Here is a 27,890-nt window from a genome sequence, read left to right as displayed (position 1 = left end):
CCAGCCTCACTTCTTCTCTAGAGCCATCTGAATCCAGTGACCAGATATTCATCAGGATGACTGGAGATGACCCAGGATGAGGGGAAGATGAGTCAGCAAACGAAACTGCAAAAGAATCACCAAGTAGAAGAGAGCAAAGAGAAAGTCATGTCCTTCACAGTCTGAAGGACTTAAAATCGAAATGATGAGAGACCCTGAGGGAGGATCTGAGGAGATCAGGCTTCTAGCATAGCATGGGATCTGACATGACCAGGCAGGGTGTCAAGGGCTTCTTCTGAGGCCTTTGGCACCCTGGGTATTCAGCAACTTTGGTCAAGCAGAAGAACACTGGCTTTGCTCTGAAAGGGCCTTCACTCTCCCCTTCCAGAGGGGCTATACTATGGGAGATGGCCCATTCTGATTCTCCTCTTTTCCCAGTGGGTAGGGGAAATGGCTCTTCTTACTCTCTGGGGTGGCAATATGGCAGGACCCACTAAGCTAAAAGAGATACAGAGTGGTAAAAAAAAAAAAAAAGAGTGGTAAGCTACTGTCACTCTCTTTTTAGGAATAACTACTTGTCTCTTATTTTTAGGATCAATATCATAGTACAGTCTTCTATAATCAAATACTCCTCACTTTATGGATGGTAAGCTGAGGCCCAAAGGGGTTAAGTTTCATACTGGTAGTAAATGGTTACTGTTAAGAATTCTATTTTCTTTCCAATAGAGCAGTAGGAAACTGTAAGACTGAAATGTTGCATATACTGCCAGAAGCAGCCACAATTTCCATTACTTAACTTTTTCTATTACAAGAGAGAGCTTAGTGAAGAGGGGGAGGAAATGACATGTAATATAGCCACAAAGAATGGCAAAGTAAAATCAAAAGACATTAAAAAATGTTTAATTCTATTCCTCCTAAAAGAATTTATTCCAATCTGTTTATATTTTTGTTACTGAGCTAACAATTTCCCCATGTGCCTGATAATTCTCATTAAATGCTTCTCTTTAGCCAAATTTTGTCTTCAATGACAAAAGTTTAACCTCTAAGAAGGTCCTCTGTTGGCCACTGTCTCATCTACCATTTGCGTGTTTATTGACCTTTAACATATCTGAGGTATGCCAGGCTCAGGAAGACACAGGAAGATAGAAGTGTAGCATTTGTTAAATTTCCCTGCCTTGATAACAACGAACTGCCAATAAAAAGAAAGGCCTTCCACAATCCCCACCCTTCCATCTGTAATATGTCATGTTGACTGATAATCAAAAGCATTAGCCACAGCAACAAGTAACAAAAAGTTCAAGAAAAGAGAAACCATGTCACCTTTCCTTCAAGAATCCCATCTGGGATGGAGAATTCTGATAGTACTCTGGGAGGAATCAGGCAGCACAGGCAACCTGCAATCCCAAACCCAGATGGGCCAGTCACATTGTCAGAATCATGGAAGCAGATGACCAAGATCCTTCCCAGGTTAGATTCCCTGGAAAGCACAAAGGCCTGCTTAGACGTCCAAGGGCATGGTGAACCAGTCCCCTCTGGTTTTACCTCTGTTGGAAGACAAGGCAATTTTAACAGAACAGAAAATGTCGCTATGTCTTCAAGAACAGAGAGATTGCAAATAACAGTGATAAGAAATAAATTAGAGAACTCTAAAATTAGTTCTGCAAATAACAGTGATAAGAAATAAAGTAGAGAACTCTAAAATCAGTTCTTTCTTCCCCTTCTCCACATTTAATTTTTAGGATAAATCTGCAAGTGAGAAGTGCTTTGCAAATTGCTGATAAGAAATTCATAAACAGTGATAAAATAATGTCCTGTGCCTCTTCCTTTTGGTGTTTTACGTGAATAATTTTGTAGCAGCTAACTGCTTGCACTAATATTATTTACTGACCAAGGATGATTTCTAAATGAGTTAAGATTCCCCAAAAGAATTTCTGTATAAAGCAACTGAATATATACAGTGAATCACTTCACGCTCTGACTTATGTTACCTTTTCAGAGCTGATTCCAATTAGGAACACTATATATATATATATATATATATATATATATATATATATATATATATATATATATATATATATATATATATATCAAGGCATGAGCAAAAGCTGGCCTGCCTGCTCCCAGCTAGGAGGAGCTGCTGACTCAGTGGGGTGACCTGCCTTCAGTCACCTCTTCTCTTCTAGGATACAGAAGCAATTAAAATTCTACCCCTTGAGGGACAAGGAATGGAAGTCCCCTTTCCCCCATTCTGGCCCCATGGCCATCACTGCCACATAGCGGCTAGAAGAGAGGGTCCACACAGTAAAGGTGACAGACAGAAATGCTAAGCTTGACATGTCCAGTCATGGTGGCAACCCTGTGAATTTGAGATCCTGCTGGAGAGACTGGGTCCCTCGGTTAGAGCTGACTGGTGGCAAGGAGTTTTGGTCTTCCAGAAAATGCCTCGTACCCAGAAGACATGGCCAATCCCTGGCCTGGCTTCCCAAAATATAACAATGCGGGGGGGGGGGGGGGGGGGGGGGGGGAGGGAGGCAAGTTGAAACATAAAAAATTTCTTTCTTTTCCAATGTTTAAATTTCAGCTTCCCAGGAGAGCCTCACTGCAACCATTACTGCCATTGGGGTATGTTTCCTAATGTCAGCGTATACTTCTGTGGGTCTTTATGTCCAGTAATTCCTTTCTGTGGAATAAATATCCATGTTCTGTCTGATTTATACTATATTATGAGTTCCTTTCTCTTCACTGCCTTGGGGAGAGCAGGGTCAGGAGCTAAAATCTAACCTTTACAGAATTCTGCCTTTTCCTTTGGGCAGTTAGTCTCCTGAGGGCTGGACCTGACGTAGACTGCATGTGTGGTCCCGAAACATACAGACAGACTCCTTATTGAAGAGGTACAGTAAAGACAGTTTTGCTCCAGAACTGTGATCACATCAGTAGAAAGAATTCCCAATTCAGACACTTTCCACATTGCCAACTGGTAGCCCTTCAATAACTTGTCTGCGAGTAGCTGAGGTTCAGTGATTCACTGTGGCCTCACAACCACAAGTGTCAGAGGCAGGACTTGAACCCAAGTCTTCCTGACTCGAAGGTCACCTGTCTACACACTACTCCATATTACCTTCCTTCCTCATCCACAAAAGGCAGAGCAGAATGCCTATAATGCCTATGTCGGAAGGTTCGTGTGAGGTCCAAATGAGATTATACATGCCAAGTGCTTTCAGACTGTAAAGACCAAAATAAATGACAGTGTTGGAGAGGGAGGGTGGCTCCATGAAGAACACCAAAAGGTGAGGTTTTCATCCTGACTCTATCCATCAACCACCACCTTTCCAAGTCACTGTCCAACATTATAATAAGCCTCATGGAACTAAAGAAAAGGTCTCTTCCTTCCACACTATGGTGTCCAAATCCTTTCATTTTGAAAATGAGGACATGGGGCACCAGAGTGGTTAGGAGGCTTGAGGAGGCTGTAACAGATGGGGACTGAACCAGAAATCATAAAGACATGGGTTCACATTACCTCTGACCCTTACTAGTTGTGTGATCAAAGGCAAAACCCCCTCTCTGCTCTCAGTTCACTCACTTGCTTGCCTCCTAGAAGTAGCCATTACTCAGCTCCATTATTTCATTAACAGGGAATTCCCAAGATGGAGATTCCCAGACCAGCCCTCTCTTACTCTATGTCTCCTTTCTGTAAAAGGTGGTGATGATGCCTGTAATGTAGGCAAAATGCTGGACAAATCTCAAAGGGTTTTATAAATTGTGCTTATTATAATAATTATTAAATAACTTCCCCAATATCATTCATGCTCACTTCAGGTAAGTCAATAAACCAAGAAGGATTTATTAAATGTCTACCATGGACCAGGCACTGCTGATCACTGAGTGCAACAAAATGAAACATGAATGCCTTTGATGAGTTTACATTCATTCTATCATACAACCACACATACACATATACATATATACAAAATAATACAAGGTCATTCTGGAGAGAAGGTCCTAGCAGTTGAGGAGGAGGTGGGGAGAGAGAAGAAAGGCCTCCTGCAGGAGATGGTGCTTGAGCTGAACTTGAAAGAAAATTCCAGATTCTAAGAGTCAGAAGTGAGTACAGAGCACAGGGACAGACAACCAGAGCAAAGGCATATAGAAGGGAGTGAACAAAGAGCAAGATCAGAGAGCTGAGTGAAGGGACATTGTGTATTATAAGCCTGAAAAGGTGAGCTGGAACTTGGTTGTGAAGGGCTTTAAATGCCAAACAGAAGAGTTTTTAAAATCTCTTAAATTTGTGAGAAGCAAACCCTATAACTGAGATCCCAAAAAAGCAGGAGTAGTCATTCCTAGTTCCTTTGTGAAATATCCACTTCAATTATTAAGGATAAATGGGCGTCACAGTCTTAACTATATAAACAAATTAACAATGCTAAGACACAGAAATACATCAACACTCATGACATTGCCAACAATCTAATCATTCATGCACCCAGACACACCCTAACGAATACTAAAGGCATCAAAATAGAAAACCAAGTGGGAAAAGCTAAGTACATACTGGATCACTAAATAATTAAATGCAGGTGTGATATACTACTCCAAATGTCCAGGTCCTGAGCTGGACAAACTCTTATGTCACAGTTAGTTATTGAACAAGTTGGCAGGGGGCAAGATTAATTCAGTATTAGTCATAATAAAAATGAAAGGTTTTCTGCCTTCATTACAGTTCTTAACCCCAGTGAATAAATAATAATCAAATGGAATTTGAGTTATGTAAGAATATGCCCTTCCATTTTCGTGAAAGAATAAAGGCTCAGTAAATACTGTTTAATACCAACCCTTGTCATGAAGGAATAAGGTATTTTTGTACCTAACAAGGGATTATATTTGAAAACCTTTCTCCCAAGAAACAACTGTACATTGTGAAATTTCTCATTTTTCTTCCTGGCTCCTAGACATTAGTCAAATTTAATCTATGTCATTCGTATAGAAAATTTATATATATAGATATGGATACATGGACAAGCACAAGAACTATTCCAATGCCACAAAGGTAAACTTTCAAACATGGAAAATACAAACTACAATGATTCCTACCAAGGTGGAAATAATAATAACAATGACAACCATGATGATTGGTGATGATGATGATAGCTATTTATATAGCACCTACTATGCGCCAAGCACAGCTAAACTCTTTCCAAATGTTACCTCATTTGATCCACACAACAACCATGGGAGGTAAGTACTTTGTTGTCCCCATTTTATAGTTGAGGAAACTGAGGCAAATTGAAGTTAATAACTTGCCAAGGGTCAGGTTAAATGACTTTGCTAATAAGTGTCTCAGACTACATTTAAACTCAGGTCTTCCTGACTCCAGGTCCAGTGCTTTAGCCACCCTAGCTGTTCGAAAGAGTTCAAAGGACATGATGAATCACATGTATTCTGAGAATCAATTTAACTATATTCGAAGAAATATGTCACCAACATCTGACCACCGGAGGGGAGTTTGAGATTTTGTTTTGTTATTTAACCAAAGCAACTCACAAAGACCACCTAAGGAAAGAACAGTCACACCAGCAAAATCACTTGGCTCAGAAAATGAGACAAAAGAAAACTCTGAGATCATGTATTCCATACCTGCCCCTTCCCCCAACCCCTCCCAGTTTCAGGGAAGAAGCAGCAGAATCCTAGATCTAAGACTGGAAATAAAATATCCTTCTTCACTACCTAGGGCTCGTCGTCTGTCCTTGTCGGAAAGAAGCTTCTCAAGAGGAGGAAGTGTTTCATTCTGTGCTCATATGCCCAGCCCCTGCATTTTACCCTCTCTATTCACTTTAATTCTCAAACTGCCATTTATTCACAGCCCTTAGATGAGCTAATGAAACCCATGCAATAGCAGAGCTTGACTGAGAACCTGTTTCCTCATCCAGAGCTCCAGGAGCAGAGCCTCCCATATTACAAGAATTACTATATATATATAAAACAATATAAACCTAAGCTAAAAATAGGTCACTCAAAAAGTCAATTCTGAACCTTTTTACAGCACTGAAAGAAAAGTGGCCCAGGAGAATTGATAGGATGAGCTTCTAGGCGTCTTTCCAATCATTAATTTCCTTACATCACTACCATTCGACACTACTTCCTACTACTGCTGTTGGAGAAAAGCACTTCAAGTTCAACTGCCTCCCAAACGAAGTGAGGAACCAAGGTTCCTTGACTTCTGATCATAAAGATCATTAATGGCTCAGCCAAAACAGCCTACCAGGCATCTCCTGACAGTGGTCTGACAGAACAAACCAATTTGCTCTCCTCTTGGATGTGAGCTGCCAAATGCACAATCCTGACACAAGATAAGAACTACTTTTCATTCCAGAAGTCAAAGGAACTAGGACTAAAACCAAGAATCACCTACCCAGCAAAACTGACTATAATGCTTCAGGGGAAAAAATGGTCTTTCAATGAAATAGAGGATTTTCAAGTATTCTTGATGAAAAGACCAGAGCTGAAAAGAAAATTTGACTTTCAAACACAAGAATGAAGAGAACCATGAAAAGGTGAACAGCAAAGTGAAGTCATAAGGGACTTACTAAAGCTGAACTGTTTACATTCCTACATGGAAAGACAATATTTGTAACTCTTGAAACATTTCAGTATCTGGGTACTGGGTGGGATTACACATGTACACACGCTCACATACATAGAGACAGAGTGCACAGAGTGAATTGAATAGGATGGGATCATATCTTTAAAACAAAATGAAATCAAGCAGTGAGAGAGAAATATATTGGGAAGAGAAAGGGAGAAATTGAATGGGGCAAATTATCTCTCATAAAAGAGGCAATCAAAAGACTCATTAGTGGAGGGATAAAGAGGGGAGGTGAGAGAAAAACATGAAGTCTACTCTCATCACATTCCACTAAAGAAAAGAATAAAGTGCACACTCATTTTGGTAGGAAAACCTATCTCACAATATAGGAAAGTGGGGGATAAGGGGACAAGCAGAGTGGGGGGGATGATAGAAGGGAGGGCATGAGGAGGAGAGTGCAATTCGAGGTCGACACTCATGGGGAGGGATAGGATCAAAAGAGAATAGAAGTAATGGGGGACAGGATAGGATGGAGGGAAATATAGTTAGTCCTATACAACACAACTATTATGGAAGTCATTTGCAAAACTACACAGATATGGCCTATATTGAATTGCTTGCCTTCCAAAGGGAAGGGGTGGGGAGGGAGGGAGGAAGAGAAGTTGGAACTCAAAGTGTTAGGATCAACTGTCGAGTAATGTTCTTGCCACTAGGAAATAAGAAAAACAGGTAAAGGGGTATAGAAAGCTATCTGCCCCTACAGGACAAAAGAGAAGATGGAGACAAGGGCAGAGAGGGATGATAGAAGAGAGAGCAGATTGGTCATAGGGGCAATTAGAATGCTTGGTGTTTGGGGGGGGAGGGGATAAAAGGGGAGAAAATTTGTAACCCAAAATTTTGTGAAAATGAATGTTAAAAGTTAAATAAATAAATTTAATAATAAAAAAAAAAAAAAAAAAAAAGAACTACTTTTCAAGTAGAATCACTACTTGATATGTGGCCCAAATAACTGGAGTTCTAGAGTAACAAAAGGATTTGAACCATCTCACAAACAGACTAGGAAAGGGCAATTGGAATGATCCTCTCCAAACTACAAAATTCATCCCATTCAAGGTCTCTTACTGTGCTGTAGAAATCCAGCTCCCTTGGGCCTCGAGGTGGTGGCTGCAACTGCTTCAAGACTGTGCCATCTGGATGCTGCAAGATACCTAGGAGGCAAAAAGGAATGCTGTCAACACTTTGATATAGATACATTTTGCTTTCATGCAGAAATCTGTTGCTGAAAAAGTAAATGGAACATTTTTATAAATCTCATTTTTCCCCCACTAATATATATTTGTACTTTGTTTTTTTCTGGTTTTTTTGTTCAGAACTATGGCTTCATCACTGTATGGCATCCAATATAGAAACTCTCTCCACCCAAGCACATCAGCAAGTGGTCCATAACTTAAAAGACACAGAAGGGGCCTAAGGCACTGAGATATTAAAGGAATAGACTGTGGTCAAGTCAACTGCTGTCAGTGGCAGGATTTAAATGCAGATATTCCTAATTCCAGGCCCAGCATTTTATCCACCACAGCAGAATTAATGTCTTACCCCCAAGTAATTTCATTTGGAGTCTTTTTTGCATACCAACCTCCTATTACAAAAACTTTCATAAACATATACATTAAGGGAGGTAGAATGTTTTCAAAAATCAATAATGGATGTTCCATTTATAAAGGTTTTAAGGTTTGCAAAGCCCTCTTACACACTTCCCATTTGAACGTAATAAAAATCTCGTTTGGGTGAATTGGTATGATTTGCCATTTTACAGATGAAGCAAATGAAGATTTAAAACACTTAACTGATTTGCTCAAGATGAGGCAGCTAGTAAGTGCTAATAATCATAGCAGCCCTTCCCCTTTAGTCTTAGTATTATTATTATAATTAATAGCTAGCATATTAAAAGTAATTCAAGGATTACAAAGTGCTTCACATACTCTCCTTTGATTCTTACAACAACCCTATGAGGTAAATACTATTATTCCCTATTTTGCAGATGAGGAAATAGAGGCAAACAAAAAAGTTAAGTGACTCTTGCAGGGTCACACACGTAGGAAGTTTCACAGGCAGAATTTGAACTCAAAGTCCAGCACTCTATTACAGTAGGCCTCCTGATTTCCTCAGAAAAGTCAGCCAGTAGATAAAGAGAGCGTGAAGAGAAGAGACAGTGGAGGAAAAATCTTTTGGGCGAGCCACTGGAGGTGAATAGGAGGAAGATCAAGACAGGAATAAAACAAAACATCTCCTTCCTCCTCTATTCTCAGCCAAGAAATTCAGTCATCTCAGCAGAGCAGAGGGGAAGCAGAATGGCAGAAAGTTTGAATGGACCATACACTGTCAGGCATGGGCACAGGACCTGTATTTCTTTCACTTAAATGTTTTTCTTTGTTACAAGAGGGTACAAAGGCAGGATGATGAGGGATAAATACAGAACTGACTGGTGCTATAAAACTAAAAGATATCAACAAGTATATGGGGTATTCAGGGAGGACTAACACCTCTGGTGTGAGGGCCTGCCAAAACCTTTCCAGGGCTGCTTTCCACCTTTGGTGTCTACTTGTCACTCAACTCTCACCTATGGCTTCAAGAAACTGCAGCATGTGCAGTGGCCACACCTTAGTAAACCATCTTGGCAGACGGGCTAAACTAGGTTGAGGGTAATTGAAAGATTTCAAACCAGTGGGTGAGTTAGGGGATATTTACTCCAATCAGGTGAAGACTTTCCCCAGCTGAATGGGTGGATGAGAATAATTTGTTCCAGTGACTATGTCTTAGAGCTTGGTCAAATGCCAAGGTCATCCACTGCATCCTGGCTATTGTTCAACATCTTGACTTCTATCTGGTCACTGGACTTTAATGACTCTGAAAGAGAGAGTGAGGCTGACGACTTTATGTAACTCTGCCTCTCATATCCATTCACATGCAAGTCAAGACATCACCCCATGATGACAATGGTCCTCTTCCCAAATAAAAGAAAAAAGGCATCAGTAACAGAAACAGGGGTCCATTACACTGCAGAATGGAAGGAGTAGGGCAGGAGTAGTAAGATGACTGAGGAGTGAATCAGTCCACAAGTATTTACCAAGAACTTGCTAGGTCTAAAAGAGGGCTTTGAGATAGAAGACCTCTTCCAGCTCTGGAATTATCATCCAATGAGTCAGCATGCCAGCTATGTGATAAGGATACAAAGATAAGTGAGACTGTCCCTGCCCTGATGGGGTCACACCCTGGTGGTGTGACTTCTTTAAAGTATCATTCACCAACTATCCAGGTGCAGATAAATCTCAAAGATTTGTATAGAAGGATAAAAACATATAGGCCAGACCTTGTAGATGCTTTCTCCTTCATAGTTTTTCAGCATTAATAAGGCCCAAGGCTTTTTTCCATACCTTTGGCTTGTGATCAGATACTTGTGAACTGATCCCTTCACTATTAATTTCTCCTCTTCCATCACTGGACTCCTCCATGGTGGTGTTCTGGCAACAATTCTGCAGTGTGTCCCCTTGTTAACTTCAGTATCATTTCTACACCCAGAAAAATGTTAGAGACCAAATATGGAGGCTCTACTGTCCTTGATGATGAAAACAGCTACAAAAATCTTTAAATCTTCATCCTTCCATTTTCAGCTCAGGATGGCTGCTAAGTTGGATCACTTGCCAAACTTTCTTTGAACTGGTTTTCTTTCAAAGATTCTGACTTATGAAGCAACACATCTTATCATCTATCAATTCTTCCTTTTAAAATTTTATCAAGAAGTTTATATTGAAAACTGGTGTTGCCTCAGGCTGCCATCTCTATCAACTATTTGCTGACGTAGGCTCTTTTGAAGTCCTTGTAATGAGAATTGATTCATATCAGTTAAAACTTCCTTATAAAATTATAATTGATGCTGATGTCATTTCTGCTGTCAAATTACCTACTTTTCATTGTCAACTACCTATTTAAATAGTTTAGGAATGAGCTGTTTCAATTGCAAGCCATATTTTTTCTCTTTATTATTCCTTCTTATAGCTTTTAACTACTTATCTTTACTTTAGCAGAGTAGTCTGAATACAAACAGGCAACAGAATCAGAGATGACTCCAATAACAATAATGAGATGAATTTCATGCTTTGTGATATTATTGGTTTTTCTCAATAAGCACTAGGTCTAGGGGCCTACTAATTTTTTCACAGAAAGTATATAAAGATGGCATGAGGCTTTTATGTAGTCTACAAGTCTTTGGACTCTCTCATTCCTTCTGTCTGAATCATGTTTTCCACCTTATTCAAATCAAGCATTAATCATAGAGAATGAAAGTGTCTGTTGATTTAATCTGGAGGATCTTACTAGATTCTTTATACAATTCCTCTACCCTTTATCTACCATAACTGATGCAGGTAGAATACAGGAATCAGGGAGGCAATCATTTCAAAACTTTTTGTTTTACACATTTTTCAGCATGCTTAGCTCCTCTGGGCAATAGGAAAGAGATAACAAGGAACAGATAAGGTGTGTCTGAGGAACTAATATGAAACACAACAAATGTATATAATGCTATGAGAAGCCCGTAGTCACCAAAATATTTATAGCAGTATTTTTTTCTTTGGTGTGTTATCCTTCATTTTGGAAGAGGGCAATGACATCATGGGTCATTGTGAACTGGATTTAAGTGAGGCAGAATTGCACAAAGTCATTAGCCTTACTCTCCCAGTCATCAAAGTCCAGTGGCAAGACAAAAGTCAAGACAACCACTGATGGCCCAGGAGGCAGTGAATGACCTCCACTTCTTCAATGTCTGACCAAGTTCTAATGATCCAAAAAGCCTTCTTCAGCCACCTTCACAGTCATTGGAACAAGCTGTTCTCATCCACCTATTCAGTTGGACGAAGTCTTCACATGATTGAGGTAGACATCCCCCTAACTTCATCAACAGATCTGAAGCCCATCAATTATCCTCAACTTGGTTTAGCCCATCAGTCAAGATGGTTTCCCAGGGTGTGGCCACTATATGTTACAGCTTCTTGGAGCCACAAGTGAGAGCTGGGAGAAAGGTAGACACCAAAGGTGAATGAACAGCCCTCATACCAGAAGTGCTAGTCCTCCCTGAACACCCCATATACACCCTTTTTCTCTTTCTGGTAGCAAAGAATTGGAAACAAAGTAGATGACACTAGGATAATGGCTAAACAAATTGTGGCACATGAATATAATGGAATTATCACTGTGCTGTAATAAACAACAAATATGACGAAGCATGGAAAAACTGACATAAACTGATGAAGAGGGCAGTCAGTAAGACAAGAAGAAAACATAAGCAATGACTACATGGATGTAAACTGAAAATCATTACCACAAAAGTGAACGTTGGGCAAATCATGTCATCATCTCTCTGATGTCATGGTCTTCTTTGAAAATGAAGGACCGGGGCAGAGCCAAGATGGCGTAGTAGAAAGACGCACATACACATAGCTCCGAACCCACAACCCATAGAACAACTACAAAGAAGTAACTCACGGCGAATTCTGCACCCAGAGGCCACAGAGCATTGGGGCAAGGGAGATTTCTGTTCCGGAGAGACCTGCAGACCTCTCGTGGGAGGTCCTTCGTGCTGCGGACTGGGCGCCGGGACTGGGAGCTGAGTGCAGCCCTGCCGTGGCCGCGGCACCGAGAGGAACAGATCCGAGCGGGCTTCAGGGACGGGATCTCCAGCGGCCGCACAAGTACCTCCACCCACAGGTGACGGGGGTCGGTGAGAGAGTCCCTTTGGCGGGTCGAGGAGGGAGTGGGGTGCCCCCATGGCTCGGGCCCCCTCGGGAGACAGAAGCTGAGGGGCAGCGGCAGACCAGGGCTCCCCAAGCAGGCAGGAGCCTGGATCCATTGTTGAAGGTCTGTGCATAAACTCCCTGAGGGAACTGAGCCTGAGAGGCAGCCCTGCCCTCACCTGAGCATCTGAATTAATCTCACACTGAATAGCAGCCCTGCCCCCGCCCAAAGCCCTGAGGCTGGAAGCAGCATTTGAATCTCAGACCCCAAACACTGGCTGGGAGGATCAGGAGGTGAGGTGGGTGTGAGGAAAATATTCAGAGGTCAAGTCACTGGCTGGGAAAATGCCCAGAAAAGGGAAAAGAAATAAGACTATAGAAGGTTACTTTCTTGGTGAACAGGCATTTCCTCCCTTTCTTTCTGATGAGGAAGAACAATGCTTACCATCAGGCAAAGACACAGAAATCAAGGCTTCTGTGTCTCAGCCCACTCAATGGGCTCAGGCCATGGAAGAGCTCAAAAAGAATTTTGAAAATCAAGTTAGAGAGGTGGAGGAAAAGCTGAGAAGAGAAATGAGTGACATGAAGTCAAAGCATGAACAGCAAATCAGCTCCCTGCTAAAGGAGACCCAAAAAAATGTTGAAGAAAACAACACCTTGAAAACTAGCCTAACTAAATTGGCAAAAGAGGTTCAAAAAGCCAATGAGGAGAAGAATGCTTTCAAAAGCAGAATTAGCCAAATGGAAAAGGAGATTCAAAAGCTCACTGAAGAAAATAGTTCTTTCAAAATTAGAATGGCACAGATGGAGGCTAATGACTTTATGAGAAGCCAAGAAATCACAGAACAAAGAGAGAAGAATAGAAAAATGGAAGATAATGTGAAATATCTCATTGGAAAAACAACAGACCTGGAAAATAGATCCAGGAGAGACAATTTAAAAATTATGGGACTACCTGAAAGCCATGATCAAAAGAAGAGCCTAGACATCATCTTTCATGAAATTATCAATGAAAACTGCCCTGAGATTCTAGAACCAGAGGGCAAAATAAATATTCAAGGAATCCACAGAACACCGCATGAAAGAGATCCAAAAAGAGAAACTCCTAGGAACATTGTGGCCAAATTCCAGAACTCCCAGGTGAAAGAGAAAATATTGCAAGCAGCTAGAAAGAAACAATTCAAGTATTGTGGAAATATAATCAGGATAACACAAGATCTAGCAGCTTCTACATTAAGGGATCGAAGGGCATGGAATAGGATATTCCAGAAGTCAAAGGAACTAGGACTAAAACCAAGAATCACCTACCCAGCAAAACTGAGTATAATACTTCAGGGGAAAAATTGGTCTTTCAATGAAATAGAGGACTTTCAAGCATTCTTGATGAAAAGACCAGAGCTGAAAAGAAAATTTGACTTCCAAACACAAGAATGAAGAGAACCATGAAAAGGTGAACAGCAAAGAGAAGTCATAAGGGACTTACTAAAGATTAACTGTTTACATTCCTACATGGAAAGACAATATTTGTAACTCTTGTAACATTTCAGTATCTGGGTACTGGGTGGGATTACACACACACACATGCACACACGCACACACACAGAGAGACAGAGTGCACAGAGTGAATTGAAGAGGATGGGATCATATCTTAAAAAAAATGAAATCAAGCAGTGAGAGAGAAAGATATTGGGAGGAGAAAGGGAGAATTGAATGGGGCAAATTATCTCTCATAAAAGAGGCAAGCAAAAGACTCATTAGTGGAGGGATAAAGAGGGGAGGTGAGAGAAAAACATGAAGTCTACTCTCATCACATTCCACTAAAGGAAAGAATAAAATGCCTACTCATTTTGGTATGAAAACCTATCTTACAATACAGGAAAGTGGAGGATAAGGGGATAAGCAGAGTGGGGGGGGATGATAGAAGCGAGGGCATGGGGAGGAGAGTGCAATTTGAGGTCAACACTCATGGGGAGGGATAGGATCAAAAGAGAATAGAAGTAATGGGGGACAGGATAGGATGGAGGGAAATATAGTTAGTCCTATACAACACAACTATTATCATTTGCAAAACTACACAGATTTGGCCTATATTGAATTGCTTGCCTTCCAAAGGGAAGGGGTGGAGAGGGAGGGAGCTAAAGAAGTTGGAACTCAAAGCGTTAGGATCAACTGTAATGTTCTTACCACTAGGAAATAAGAAATACAGGTAAAGGGGTATAGAAAGCTATCTGGCCCTACAGGACAAAAGAGAAGACAGAGACAAGGGCAGAGAGGGATGATAGAAGAGAGAGCAGATTGGTCAGAGGGGCAATTAGAATGCTTGGCGTTTGGGGGGGGAGGGGAGAAAAGGGGAGAAAATTTGTAACCCAAAATTTTGTGAAAATGAATACTAAAAGCTAAATAAAAAAAAAAGTGAACGTTGCAAAATTGCAAAGAACAAGCATACCTTTGGGAATAAGAAGACAAACCCAAGTCCACACCTTTGCAAAGGTGAAGGGTCCACAGACATGGAGCACTGGATGTAGCATTAGCTTTACTAATTTCTTTCTCTTTTTTTTCTTTAAAAAATATTATTTGTTGCCATACGGGATGTGGAAAAATTGGGAAACTAATACACTATTAGTGGAGTTATTAACTTATCCAACCCTTCTGTAGATCAATTTGGAACTACATCCAAAGAGCCATCAAACTGAGCATACATACCCTTTGATACAGAAATACCACTCCTAGGTCTGTATCCCAAAGAGATCAAAGAAAAAGGAAAAGAAACTATATATACAAAATATTTATAGCAGCTCTTTTTGTAGGAGCAAAGAATGGGAAATTGAGGGGCTGCCCATCAACTGAGGAATGGCTGAACAAGTTGTGTTATATGATTGTGATGGAATACTGCTGTGCTATAAGAAATGGTGTACGGTTTCAGAAAACTCTGGGAAGATATATCAACCGATGCAAAGTAAAGTAATCATAACCAGGAGAACACTATAGGTAGTAACAGAAATGTTTAAAAAAAGATCAACTATGAAAGACTTAGCTACTCTGTTCAAGACAATGATCTAAGACAATTCCAAAAGACACATGATGAAAAATGCCATCTACCTCCAGAGAGAACTGAGGAACTCTAAGTGCAGACTGAATATACTTTTTTCACTTTCTTTATTTTTCTTGCAATGTGGTTAATATGGAAATGTTTTGTATGACTTCACATATACAACTGACATTATTTGTTATGTAGGGTGGCTCTCCGAGAGGAAAGGGAGAGACTAAAAGAAATTTTGTCCATGTTAAAACAAAGGACATCAATAAAATGTATTTTTTTTAAAAACTTGCTATGGGGAGCTTTATGATTCACCACATGGAAGCTACATTATTAACAGCCTAATTTCAACCAACGAAAAGAGTGTCTAGCCACTAATTCCCTTAACCAGTCAACACAAGAAATTAGTTCAACCAACAAAAAGAGTATCTAGCCACTAATTCCCATAACCAGTCAAGGCAAGAAATTAGTTCAAACCTTACCCTCAAAATGAAGCAAGCATACTTTCATTACTAAGAAATAATAATATGTAATTCTATAACAAATCACATCTTTATAGTTATATAACTGACTTACAGGTGTGGAGAACACAAGAACCCACTGTGCTTTCTGTATACTGACTACCAAAAAAAGCATTTGATTCAGCAGAACAAACCACTAGATTGAGGCTCTCCTTCAACAAGGTGTCTCTCACACACATAAATCTAAATAATACAAAATCTCTTTATAGATATAAAAGAGATAATGGAAGAATAATTCTTCTAGAAGCTGAGTCCCCTCCTGCTACTCTTGTTTATGGATGGCTTTGTTCTTCAGACTCAGGAACATGGCACAACACAGTAAATAAGAATCACAATAACTCATAAGGGTTTGACCTATCTGTTCAGGATGAATAAATGAAGTAGATGAAGAACACTTATTGTCCAGACTACAATATGCAGGTAGAGAGACAACCCACAAGTGGATCATCAACACCTAAGTGCAAATGGACAGTGCACTAAACACAAGCAGGCTGGGTGGCTTCCGGACTTTTAATGACCCTGAGGATCTCCCTGTAACAAAGGTTCATATTGCTAATAATACTCTCCTAGGTATAAAAACTATTAGAAAAACGTACGATAGGAAGAAAAGATGGGTTGACCATGAAGAGGGAGAGAGATGTCATGGGCAGCCCAAATAATCCATTACTGTTCTCTTGATATTTGGTAAAGGGGAAGAAGGCCTAGAAAATGTTGGGTAGATCATTTACTCTAAATGGGAGTAAATCTTAAATGGAAGGACATGGCAAGAGTTGCATAGATGAGAAAGCATGAATAAATAGAAATGTACATTACTGGCCAGAACAACCAAATCCAGGAACCATATTCTTCTGCATATGCTATATTCTTTTAGTAATGTTATATAGCAATAGGTCACGGAATACCACAGTCTTCAAAGAGTTCAAAGTGAAGATCAACCAAAAGAAGAGACGTGAGCACACAATGGGCACTGAGCAGGCTACAACACAATCAACAAGCATTTATTAAGTACCTACTAAATGCTAAGCACAAGGGATAAAAAGAGAAAAATGAAAACAGTCCTACACCTTCATATAGCATATAAGTACATACAGGATATGTTTCCAAAAAAAAAACAAAACACTAAGTGATCAGAGTAAGTGAATGGGGTATACAACAACTGAAGCAATCACGAAATGCTACTTAATTTCTATTTATTTACTAACAAAACTGAACAGAAAAAAAGTGCATTTAAAATAACTATAAAACATATAAAATATAACAACTTCCATGGAAATGAAGATCTAAATAACAAGAGAAATATTAATTGCTCATGGACAGCCCCAGAAAAATTATAAAAAGCTTAACACGATCTAAATTTCAAAGCCAAACCAATAAAACTATCAAAAGATTACCTTAGAGAGCTAGAAAAAAAATGAAATTCATATGGAAAAATAAAATATCAAAAATCTCAAGGAAAATAATGAAAAAAGTGGGAAAGAAGGGAGCCTAACAGTACCAGACTTCAAGCAGTAATATCAAAACAATTTGGTATGGTTAAGAAATGGGAGATTTCAATCAATCCAATCAGTAGAAAATACAGAGAAGCAAATTAACTTGGTAGCCCTATGACTGATAAATCCAATGCCCTGAGTTCCTGGGGTAAGAACTCACAATTCAACAAAACCTGCTGGCAAACTGGAAAGCAGTCTGGCAGAAACTAGATTTATACCAACTCCTCACACCAATCAAGATAAGCTCCAGGTGTACACTGACCTAGGTATAAAGGGCAACATCATTAACAAAATAAGGAAGTAAGAAATTACCTTTGAGGTCTATGAAGCGGGAAAGAGTTCATGATGGGATGGAGAGGATTACATAAGTTAAAACAGACAGCTTTGATTATATAAAATTTTAAAGGTTTTTAAATAAAAAACTAGTATAGCTAAAAAGCAAAGGGAAACAACTGGGGAAAAAATCTTTGCAACAAGCTTCTCTAATAAAGGTTTCATTTCCAAGACATGTAAGGAATTGACTCAAATCTATAAGAAAAAGAGCCTTTTCTCAATTGTCAAGTGACCAAAGGATATGAACATGATGTTTTCAAGGGAAGAATTTCAAGTTATCAGTAACCATGTGAAAAAATACTTCTAATCACTAATAACTACAGAAATGCAAGTTAAAGAAACTCTGAGGTTCCACACCTTATGCCCACCAGATTGACAAAGCTGATAAAATGAATATGATAAATGCTGGAGAGGCTGCAGGAAAAAAGATGTACAAATGCACTATTGGTATAGCTATGCATTAGCCATTTTGTAAAGCAATTTGCAACTAGGCCCAAAAAGTTACTTTGATCCAATAATAATCAATAATAATAATCAATAGCCAGCATTTATATAGTACTTTAAAATTTGCAATGGGCTTAGATACCACTACCACCAGTAATACCAACACTAGAGATATGCCTGAAAAAGAGAAAAAAAGAGGAAAGAAACCTAAATGTACAAATATCTTTTTAGCAGCTTTTTTGTAGGAAAAGAACTGGAAACTGAGTACCCAACAATTAGGCAATAGATAAACAAATTATGATTTATATGTAATGGAATACATAAGAAATTATGAAGGAAGCAATTTCAAAGAAACCTGGAAAGCCTTTTTTGAACTGATGAGAATTGTCACGAGAACCAGCAGCACAATCTGTACAACACTGCAAAAACAAATAACTGAGAGCAATAAGAACTCTGAACCAACACTATTCCAGAGAATGCATAATAAAGCATGCTACCTGCCCCTGTGCCTAAGAGGTTCTGGATGCAGAGTACAGAATGAGAAATATTTTTAGATAAAGGACAATGTAAGAATCTGGTTTGATCATGTATATTAATAACAAGAATTTTACTTTAATTTTTTTTAAAAGGTGGCACTTAAGTGGAGAAACTATAAATAGTCTGGACTGCACAGTTCATACTGATGATAGCTCACATACATGGTACTTTAAGATTTGCAAAATACTTCATTTATATTACCTCATTTTATCCCCACAACAATTTCTGGAAGGTAGATAGTATTATTATCTTTATTTTACAGATAAGGAAGCTGAGGCAGAAAAAGGTTTGCCCAAAGTGACAGCTAGTAAGTATCAGTAGGTCAATTTGGAACTCAAGTACTCTGGACTCCAGGGTAGATTTCCTATTCACCAGGTCACCCAACTGCCTGTAGCCATGAAGGAGTAATTTATTATCAGCCTGAAAATCCTGGTTGCAGCTAGAATGCAAAGGATTTCAAGTGATAACAGAGAAGTTTGTGTTTGATCCTAGAGACAGCTGGAGACACTGAAGCATTTGGAGCAGAGGAGGGATAATAAGTCTATCACTTAAGGCTTTAGGATCACCCATTTGGCAGGGACTGGAAGTAAAGGGATTTGTTCTGCTTGACTGCATGTTTGTTACAAAGGTTTTTCATCAGTGGGAGAGGGAGTGAAAACCAAAAATAAATACCTATTAATTTAAAAAAAAAGGAAATGGATTGGAAAGAGCCTTTTAAGGTTTGTCAAGAATTTTACATACATTTGAGCCTCACAATCCTGGGAGACAGAGACTGCAGATAACTGTGATCCTCAATTTACTAATGAGGAAATTGGGCAACACAGAGATTGTGACTTTCCCTGGAAATAGAGGCGGAATTTGATTCTGTACATCCCTGGCTCTAAATCTGGTGTTCTATCCATTATGCCAAGTTGCTTCTCAGAGAAATGCAAATTAAAATACCCTAGAGAATCTCCAGCCATGGATCTACAAATGCATTCTATTAAATATTTAAATAATAATATCTATACTAAAATATTATCGAACATAGAGAACGTATTCCAAAGTCCTTTCATCAAATAAATATAGATCTGATATGCAAACAAAGATGAAGGGATGTATAGATCAAAGTCGCTAATATTGATGCAAAAAAATTTTTAAAATAGAATCCTCAGTACAGAATTTGATTTAAGGAGACAAGAGCAATATGGCCAGAAAATAATTTACTATGACCAAGCTGGTTTCAAACCAGGGATACAAGGATAGTTCAACATTAGGAAAATAGTATAGCAAGAAAAATAATAAAAACTACAAAGTTATTTCAAAAGATAGAGAAAAACTTTTCACAAAATCTAAGTAGGGCATTGAGATCTACAACCTCACTGGCATAGGTTAAAGCTTACTTATTTCCTATGCAGTTTATAACTTGGGAGTGGCGTAGGGCACTGGGGGCCATCTCCAATTGTCCTGATTTCTATCTTGCCACTGGACTCAGATGGCTCCTGAAGAGAAACTGAGGCTGGTGACTGCACAACCTTCCCTCGATTAAATCCAATTTCCTTGCAAGCCATGGCATTGCCTTCCTGATGCCATGGTCCTCTTCAAGAAGTAAAGATATACAAAACAAACTAGGGCACTAAGAACTAAAGGACTTGCCCTTCAATTCAATACAAAACAAAACAAAAAAGGACAGTCATTAGGTGCCACTGGCAGGGCTTGAACCCAAATCGCACTGGCTTCAAAGCCAGCTTTCTGCACACTCCACCACACTGCCTCTTATTTAACCCCTAAAGGAAAAGCCCTTCTCCAGTGGGATCAAAAGCATCCATTTAAAAACAAAAACTCATTTTTTTCAGTGTGGAAAAGTTTACCATAGAAATTTTCCCAGTACAAATAAGGATAAAGCGTTGATGCCCCATTTCCCTACTGCTGTTTGGTATAGTTATAGAAATGCTAGCTGTGTCAATAAAATAAGGAAAAAATCAAAGATATAAAAATCAACAAAGTTATCCACATTTACAGCTGACATTAAAGTCCCCCAAAAACAATCAGAAGAGAAACTTAGATGATTAATAACATCAGGATACAAAATTAATCCACAAATCATCAGCATTTCTATATAGCAATAACAAAAACGGAAAGACAAATTTCAAAATAATTACAAACTGAATAAAAAAAAGAGGAAGTCAGATTACCAAGACACATACAATAATTATATAAATACAACTACAAAATACTCTTGACAGAAATAAAGGGAGATTTAAATAGCTAACGAGCTACTCACTACTCAGGCCACAATTAGAAGAATAAGAAAATTCATTTGGAAGATTCAATGGCCTTAGAATCTCAAGGGATTAAAGAAAAATATATATGAAGGGAACATAGCATTATCAGATTTAAAACTAGACTACAAAGAAGTACCCACTCAAAACTATTTAGTACTGGTTAAAAAAAAAAAAACAACAGAAAAGTAGGTCATTGGAACAGACGAGAAAAGAAAGAAACCAAAAAAATGAGAATAGAAAGTTACTCTGCATATTTGTTACCAAGATTTTTTTTTCTTTTTTTCTTTCTCCAACTGGGGGAGAGACATAGGAGGGAAAGGAAGGCTAAAGGTAGGGTTCATGGGAAAGGAAGGAGGAAAAAGAAAATTTAAAAAGAGAAAAGAAAAGAAGGTCATTGGAGCTTTTTTAAAATCACACAGAAAAGAACATCAGGCCAGAAGGAATCCCAGGCAAGCAGAATGGCTTTGAGGTATGTGTTCAATTATACTTAAAAAGAAAAGAGAATTGGACATAACCAAGGTTTGAAGTTTCAATCCTCTTTTTCTTTTCTCCTAAGTATATGGAAAAGCTCATTTTGTTTACTGTTAAGTTCAGAATAAAAAAAACCATTATATGGATATATATATACACACATATGTACACATGTACATATTTAATATATGCATGTGTATATTATAGGTATGCATGTATAGATACAATGTATATATAATACATCAAGCTTGACCTCAAAGATATAAGAAGGTCTCCCCATATTCTTCATTGAGTTGGGGAACTACAGGTAGGGGACATGGAATATAATTACATATTTTTACATACAAATGCATATAAAATGTTGGTTAATTTCAATGAACTCTTTTCTCCCCCTCCTATTTTTTCTTATAAAGGAGTGACTCTCTGGCAGAGGAAAGGATAAGAATGAAAATGTGCGTGATAGAAAAATGAAAAAATAGTAATAAAAGTTTGTTTTTAAAAACACAAAACAGTAGTCCAGTGTTTGATAAACCGAAGAACCTAAGTTACTGCTCCTTTTTCATGACAATGAAAGGACTCCCTTTTTCATGAGAATCACTGGTCAAATTAAAAAGTAGTTTGGCAGAAATGTGGTTTAGCACACGTGCCTTAGGCCCCATAATACAAAACTTCCCAACTGTCATGCAATCGAAATAGAAAAGGTCAAACCATAGAAAAAGTTAGAAGAAACAAGGCCAGGTACCTCACACAGATATGGTTGGGGGAATAATTTTAACCAAACAAGGACACATTTAAAAGATAAAACAGACAATTTTGAATACATATGAGAAAAGCTTCTGTACAAATCAAATCAATACAGAAACAGAATTGAAATGGCAGTGCCTGAAACCTACAGAACTGACAGAATTGACCCAAATGAATGCCCCAGAAAACCCTTCCACTATAAGGACAAGAGGTCACTGGAACAGATGAGAAAAGTAAGGAACGTAAAAAAGTGTGAACAATATGAATGGTTTTCCAAAGGAGACTGATAATATACAAATGATCATATTAAAGCACTCCCAATAACTGTCAGCAAGAGAAATAAAAACGAAAACAAAGGAGATTTCACCATAAACCAAACAAACTGGAAAAACAATGTTGAAGAAGATATGGAAAAGACAAGCACATTGATACGCTACAAGACTGTGAAATGGTCCAAACATCCTGGACATAACTTAGGTATTATGCAAATAAAGTGCCTAAGATTGTCCACACTCTGTGATCCAACAATCCCCCTATTGGACATCAACCCTAACGAAGGCAAAGATGGCAACAAAGGTCCAATATCTTACTAACATATTTATGGCAGCTCTTTGTGGTGCAAACAATTAGGCTCAAAATGAGTGCCTCTCAATTGGTCAAAAAAATATGGTTTAAGCAGTAATGGAGAGTGAAAGAGAAGCAGCCTGAGTCAAGACCTGGGTTCAAATTCCAACTGACATTTACTGGCGATGTGACTTGAAATGGGGAAATTAGAACCTATGCCCCAGTTTCATCTATAAATTACACTTCTAGTACCCATCTCACAAAGTGGTTATGAGAAATAAATGAGAACATACATAAGTAACTACACAGTCAATTACAGTTCTGTTGTTGCCATTATTACCCAGAGTGAGAGGTTTCCAAAGATCGAGCCTCCCCTTTCTGGGGACCAGGACAGTGCTCTGTTTCCAGGATGGTGCAGATGATCACATCTGTTTGTCAGCAATACTGTCATGCTTTTTCCTAAACCTTTCTTCATGGTCCTCTGTTTCCATCCCTCACTGTTGGGGGGCACAGTAGTCACCAAACCGTTAGGCACCAAGACCTTACTTTTGCTTCCAGATGAGATTACTGGCCAATTTCATTTCCCTTGGAACTCTCCTTTGTAGGGAGACAAGAACCCTGCTTGACACCTCCAATACTATAAAAAGGGCCAGCAGCTCTCACTGAAACTCTGAACCTTTCAAGAAATATTAACAGGATTCATAGTGAATAAACTGTATATAAAAGCAAGGTAGCTGACAGAAGAGCAAGGTGAGATTGAGACAATACATAATAATAAAAATGAGCATCTCTCAATCTATATCAACAATTAAACTGATGGGATTATTTATTGGTGAGAAGAAAAGGAGGGAAGGCTATAAAAGGTAATACACTTACAGAACATAAGAGAAAATGGGAGATGCTAAGAGTGGTTACAGAGGGAGGGACACCTGAATGCCAATAAATTCAACTGTTCATCATTATTAGGTATGTCAATGGCATCAATGAAGACTCTTACATGGCGATGGGCTCCTGCTGCCACTATAACCACTGAGACAAATTCTTCCTAATCATAGATTTTTCTCTTATATAAACTCCAATTTTTTTTTAACCATTTTCTACTGCACAGCACTGCATTGGATAATGTGCATTTGGCAAAGGATTTTATAGAGAAAATAACAAAATCAAGGAAACATTTTTAGATTTTGTTCATTCTAATTCCAAAGATTCTAATAAATAATACAATAACTACAGTAATATCATAATAATATGGCATAGTTATGCTGAGTAACTAAAAAAATAGAGATGATTCCAGAAATCAGACAATTCAACAAAGGAGTAGGACAAAGAATTGTACATAGATGGATCAGATGTGGTTGATGTGTGTATCATTTGTATTTGTTCACAAAGGAGGAGGTGCAAGGGTTTGAAATGACTGATGGGAAGACCCAAAAAAAAAGCATGTAAAAAGCCTCTTTTGAGAATAGAAATGGAATAGTTATCAACGGGAATCTAATTCCATTAAAATGTTTACTATTTCTAGCCAATTATTCAGCAAATGGGAACAGGAAATGACATCAGAAGCTACTGTTGCAACAGTAATATCACATTAATTTTTTAGTACCCTTTCTAAAAGAGTTCTAGAACTAATTATTGAAAAAAAATCTTCTAAAATAACTGATGGTTCACCCCGCACCCTTTGTGACACACCACACTTTTCAGAGGGTCAGGGGGCACTGAATGGAAGATCACTCATCTGAAGCAGCTGAGAGGTTTATTTTCAAGACTTCATTTCCCCACCTAGTGATTGTTTTAATAATCCTACGCTAGTAAATTGGAACATAAGTACAATTGTGTTTATGACCAAGCAGTTTATGAATGACTTTTTTAAAAAATTAATTTTCTCCTTCCTTCAAAGGTATAAAAAAAAAAATCTCACCACCAAGTATTACCTCAAAAACACGGAAATTAAAATCTATGACTAATATTTAAATTACCTTCAATAAATTAATAAAATAACATTCTTAACAATTTACTGAATGATCAGTCTCATCTACAGAATTTACTCAAATAAATTCAGTTGCCACAGCAAAGTAAAGTAGAATGAGATCCTTTACAACTAGGAGTGGCTTATGACAGTATACCATAATTTTTGTACTTTGAATCATGACAGTTTAATCATCAACAATGATCTGATAAAAAAGGTGAACATTATCTAAGTATGCTTTTATTGGAAATACAGAAATCTACATCTACAGCTAAAAAATGCAATCACTAAATAGTTTTACTACCTACTCGGCTCAAAGCTCAGCACACTGCAATGTAATATAACAGAGGAGGCAACTTTTATAATCTACTGGCCAACAAACAGTTCCTGTCTATGGGTCCCCCTCACAAAACATTACCAGGAATGGCAGACCCTGCAAGGGTGGGGAACCTGTGACCTCAAGGCCAAATATGGCCTTCTGGGTCCTTGGGTATGGCTTTTTGAATGAGTCTCAAGTTTTACAGAACAAATCCTTTTATTGCAGGGATTTGTTCTGTGAAGTTTGGATTCAGTGTGGCTTCGAGGTCACAGGCTCCCCACCCTAGGCTAGGTAAACTCAAAACTTGGCACTTTGGAGGAAATCTTACTCCAGCATATGACTGTCTAAAAAAAAAATCAGTACTGTTATTAATGTCTAATGCTCAATCACAAAACAAGTAAGTAGGTAAAGATAGTGAATAATGAAGAATAGCAAATTTAACACCTTTATTAGATCTTCAAACAAACCAGAAAAAATAAAGAATAAAAAGTCTAAGATTTATGATCTACTTTCTCTCTGAGAGAAATCAGTATTGAGCCATCTATTAGCAAAAAGGGTAAGGGGTGGGGAGATGTAGGGGCCTAAGAGTTTTTGAAATTAGCATCCATTCTGAGAGCAGATGCAGTTATTACTAGCTACTCTGAATGAGATCAACTTATCTCTTAGATCCAAGTTCTTTTTTTAAACTAAAATCCAATGCGTCTCTCTCTCTCTCTCTCTCTCTCTCTCTCTCTCTCTCTCTCTCTCTCTCTCTCTCTCTCTCTCTCTCTCACACACACACACACACACACTCTCACACACGCACACACACACACACACACACACACACACACACACACACACACACACACACACACACACACACACACAGTGGCATCTTCTGCTCCCACAGGGATTGCAGGGTGAGCCGTGTCAGTCCCAAGGACAGCGAATACTACAAGAATTACCTGGCTTTTTCAGCTGACTATAGACATTAACATGCAGGCTGGTACTCTGAGATCCTTGTCCCAGAGACCAACAAGTAGGCATCCTACTCGAACCCTATCAATCTTGACAGTTCTGCTCTAAATCAAACATGGGCTACACCCAGACAAAAGGGAGATGCAGCCAAGAAGTTGTTTGATGATTTCTCCTCAGAGTTGGAGCTGGTTTCACCATGCAACCAAGGACAGAGGGATTCAACACTCCATAAATCACTCAATCATATCCTAACACAATAAGGATTTACAAAAAGCTGCCATGAAAATAATTGCAACTTATTTATCTGTATCTTTTGTAGAGGAATTAGCTAAAAAGAGCTTGATTAAGACCCACCAAACTAGACCAATGTTCAATTCAATTTATATTTGTCATGTGCTTACTTTACACAGGCACTGTGCAAAGTATGGAAGCATATGGAGCCCTACTTCCCAATTAACTTCCTCCTTTACAGGACATACAACAAAAGAAAATTAGAACACTTTAGTCTGAAATCCCATGTTAATTCGGAAATAATGAAATTGTTTTGCATAATTCTTATTGAAGCCTTAACCAATTTCTAGAGGATTCTTTAGGAGCTGATTAATGATCAGACCGAGAAGGATGAATTCTATTTACTGTCTATAAAGGTTTATCTCCTGAGTTCACCTTTTGGCCAAATCAAAAAGAAGTTCTTTGAACTTTAACTCTAAGGCTTAAAGGTAATGGTTAAAAGAGGTTTGGATGGTTTGGGGAAAATGATTCTCTGGGGCATGCCTACATTTTCAGTGACCATGGTTCTGTTTGGTGAATCAAACTGTTTATTGAACTTGGAAGCTCTATAACTATGTTCTATCTTAATACAAATTTTTCACCTTGGGAAAACTATAAAATAACTTTTTTTTAGTTGTTTTTTTTATTTTAATTTATTTATTTAACTTCTAACATTCATTTTCACAAAATTTTAGGTTCCAAATTTTCTCCCCATTTCTCCCCTCCCCCCACCCCAAAACGCTGAGCATTCTAATTGCCCCTATCGCTGATCTGCCCTTTCTTCTAACATCCCTCCCTTCCTTTGTCCCCATCTTCTCTTTTGTCCTGTAGGGCAAGATAACTTTCTATACCCCATTACCTGTATTTCTTATTTCCTACTAGTAAGAACAATACTCGACAGTTGTTCCTAAAACTTTGACTTCCAACTTCTCTTCAACCCTCCCTCCCCACCCATTCCCTTTGGGAAGCAAGCAATTCAATATAGGCCATATCTCTGTAGTTTTGCAAATGACTTCCAGAATAGTCATGTTGTGTGAGACTAACTGTATTTCCCTCCATCCTATCCTGCCCCCCATTGCTTCTGTTCTCTCTTTGGATCCTGTCCCTCCCCAAGAGTGTTAACCTCAAATTGCTCCCTCCTCCTACTGCCCTCCCCTCCATCATCCCCCCCACCCCTCCTATTCCCTTCTCCCCCACTTTCCTGTATTGTAAGATAGGTTTTCATACCAAAATGAGTGTGCATTTTATTCTTTCCTTTAGTCAAATGTGATGAGAGTAAGCCTCATGTTTTTCTCTCACCTCCCCTCTTTTTCCCTCCACTTGAAAAGTCTTCTGCTTGCTTCTTTTATGAGAGATAATTTGCCCCATTCCATTTCTCCCTTTCTCCTCCCAATATATTTCTCTCTCACTGCTTAATTTCATTTTTTTAAGATATGATCCCATCCTATTCAACTCACTCTGTGCTGTGTGTGTGTGTGTGTGTGTGTGTGTGTGTGTGTGTGTAATCCCAACTACCCAGATAATGAAAAGTTTCAAGAGTTACAAATATTGTCTTTCTATGTAGGAATGTAAACAGTTCAACTTTAGTAAGTCCCTTATGACTTCTCTTTGCTGTT

The 27,890-nt window shown here is 38.6% G+C and overlaps 1 protein-coding gene across 1 annotated transcript in view; it reads right to left on the bottom strand.

Moving 5' to 3' along the window:
• IPMK (inositol polyphosphate multikinase) overlaps positions 1 to 27,890 on the bottom strand; it is a 91,607-nt gene that overhangs the window by 47,143 nt on the left and 16,574 nt on the right. The window contains exon 2 of the mRNA XM_072628916.1: positions 7,688 to 7,773. Coding sequence (XP_072485017.1) covers positions 7,688 to 7,773 — 86 coding nt within the window. The remainder of the gene's footprint in view (positions 1 to 7,687; positions 7,774 to 27,890) is intronic.

Source organism: Notamacropus eugenii, chromosome 1, assembly GCF_028372415.1.
Source record: "Notamacropus eugenii isolate mMacEug1 chromosome 1, mMacEug1.pri_v2, whole genome shotgun sequence".
NCBI classification, from domain to species: domain Eukaryota; kingdom Metazoa; phylum Chordata; class Mammalia; order Diprotodontia; family Macropodidae; genus Notamacropus; species Notamacropus eugenii.
This window is presented reverse-complemented; position numbering and strand designations above follow the sequence as displayed.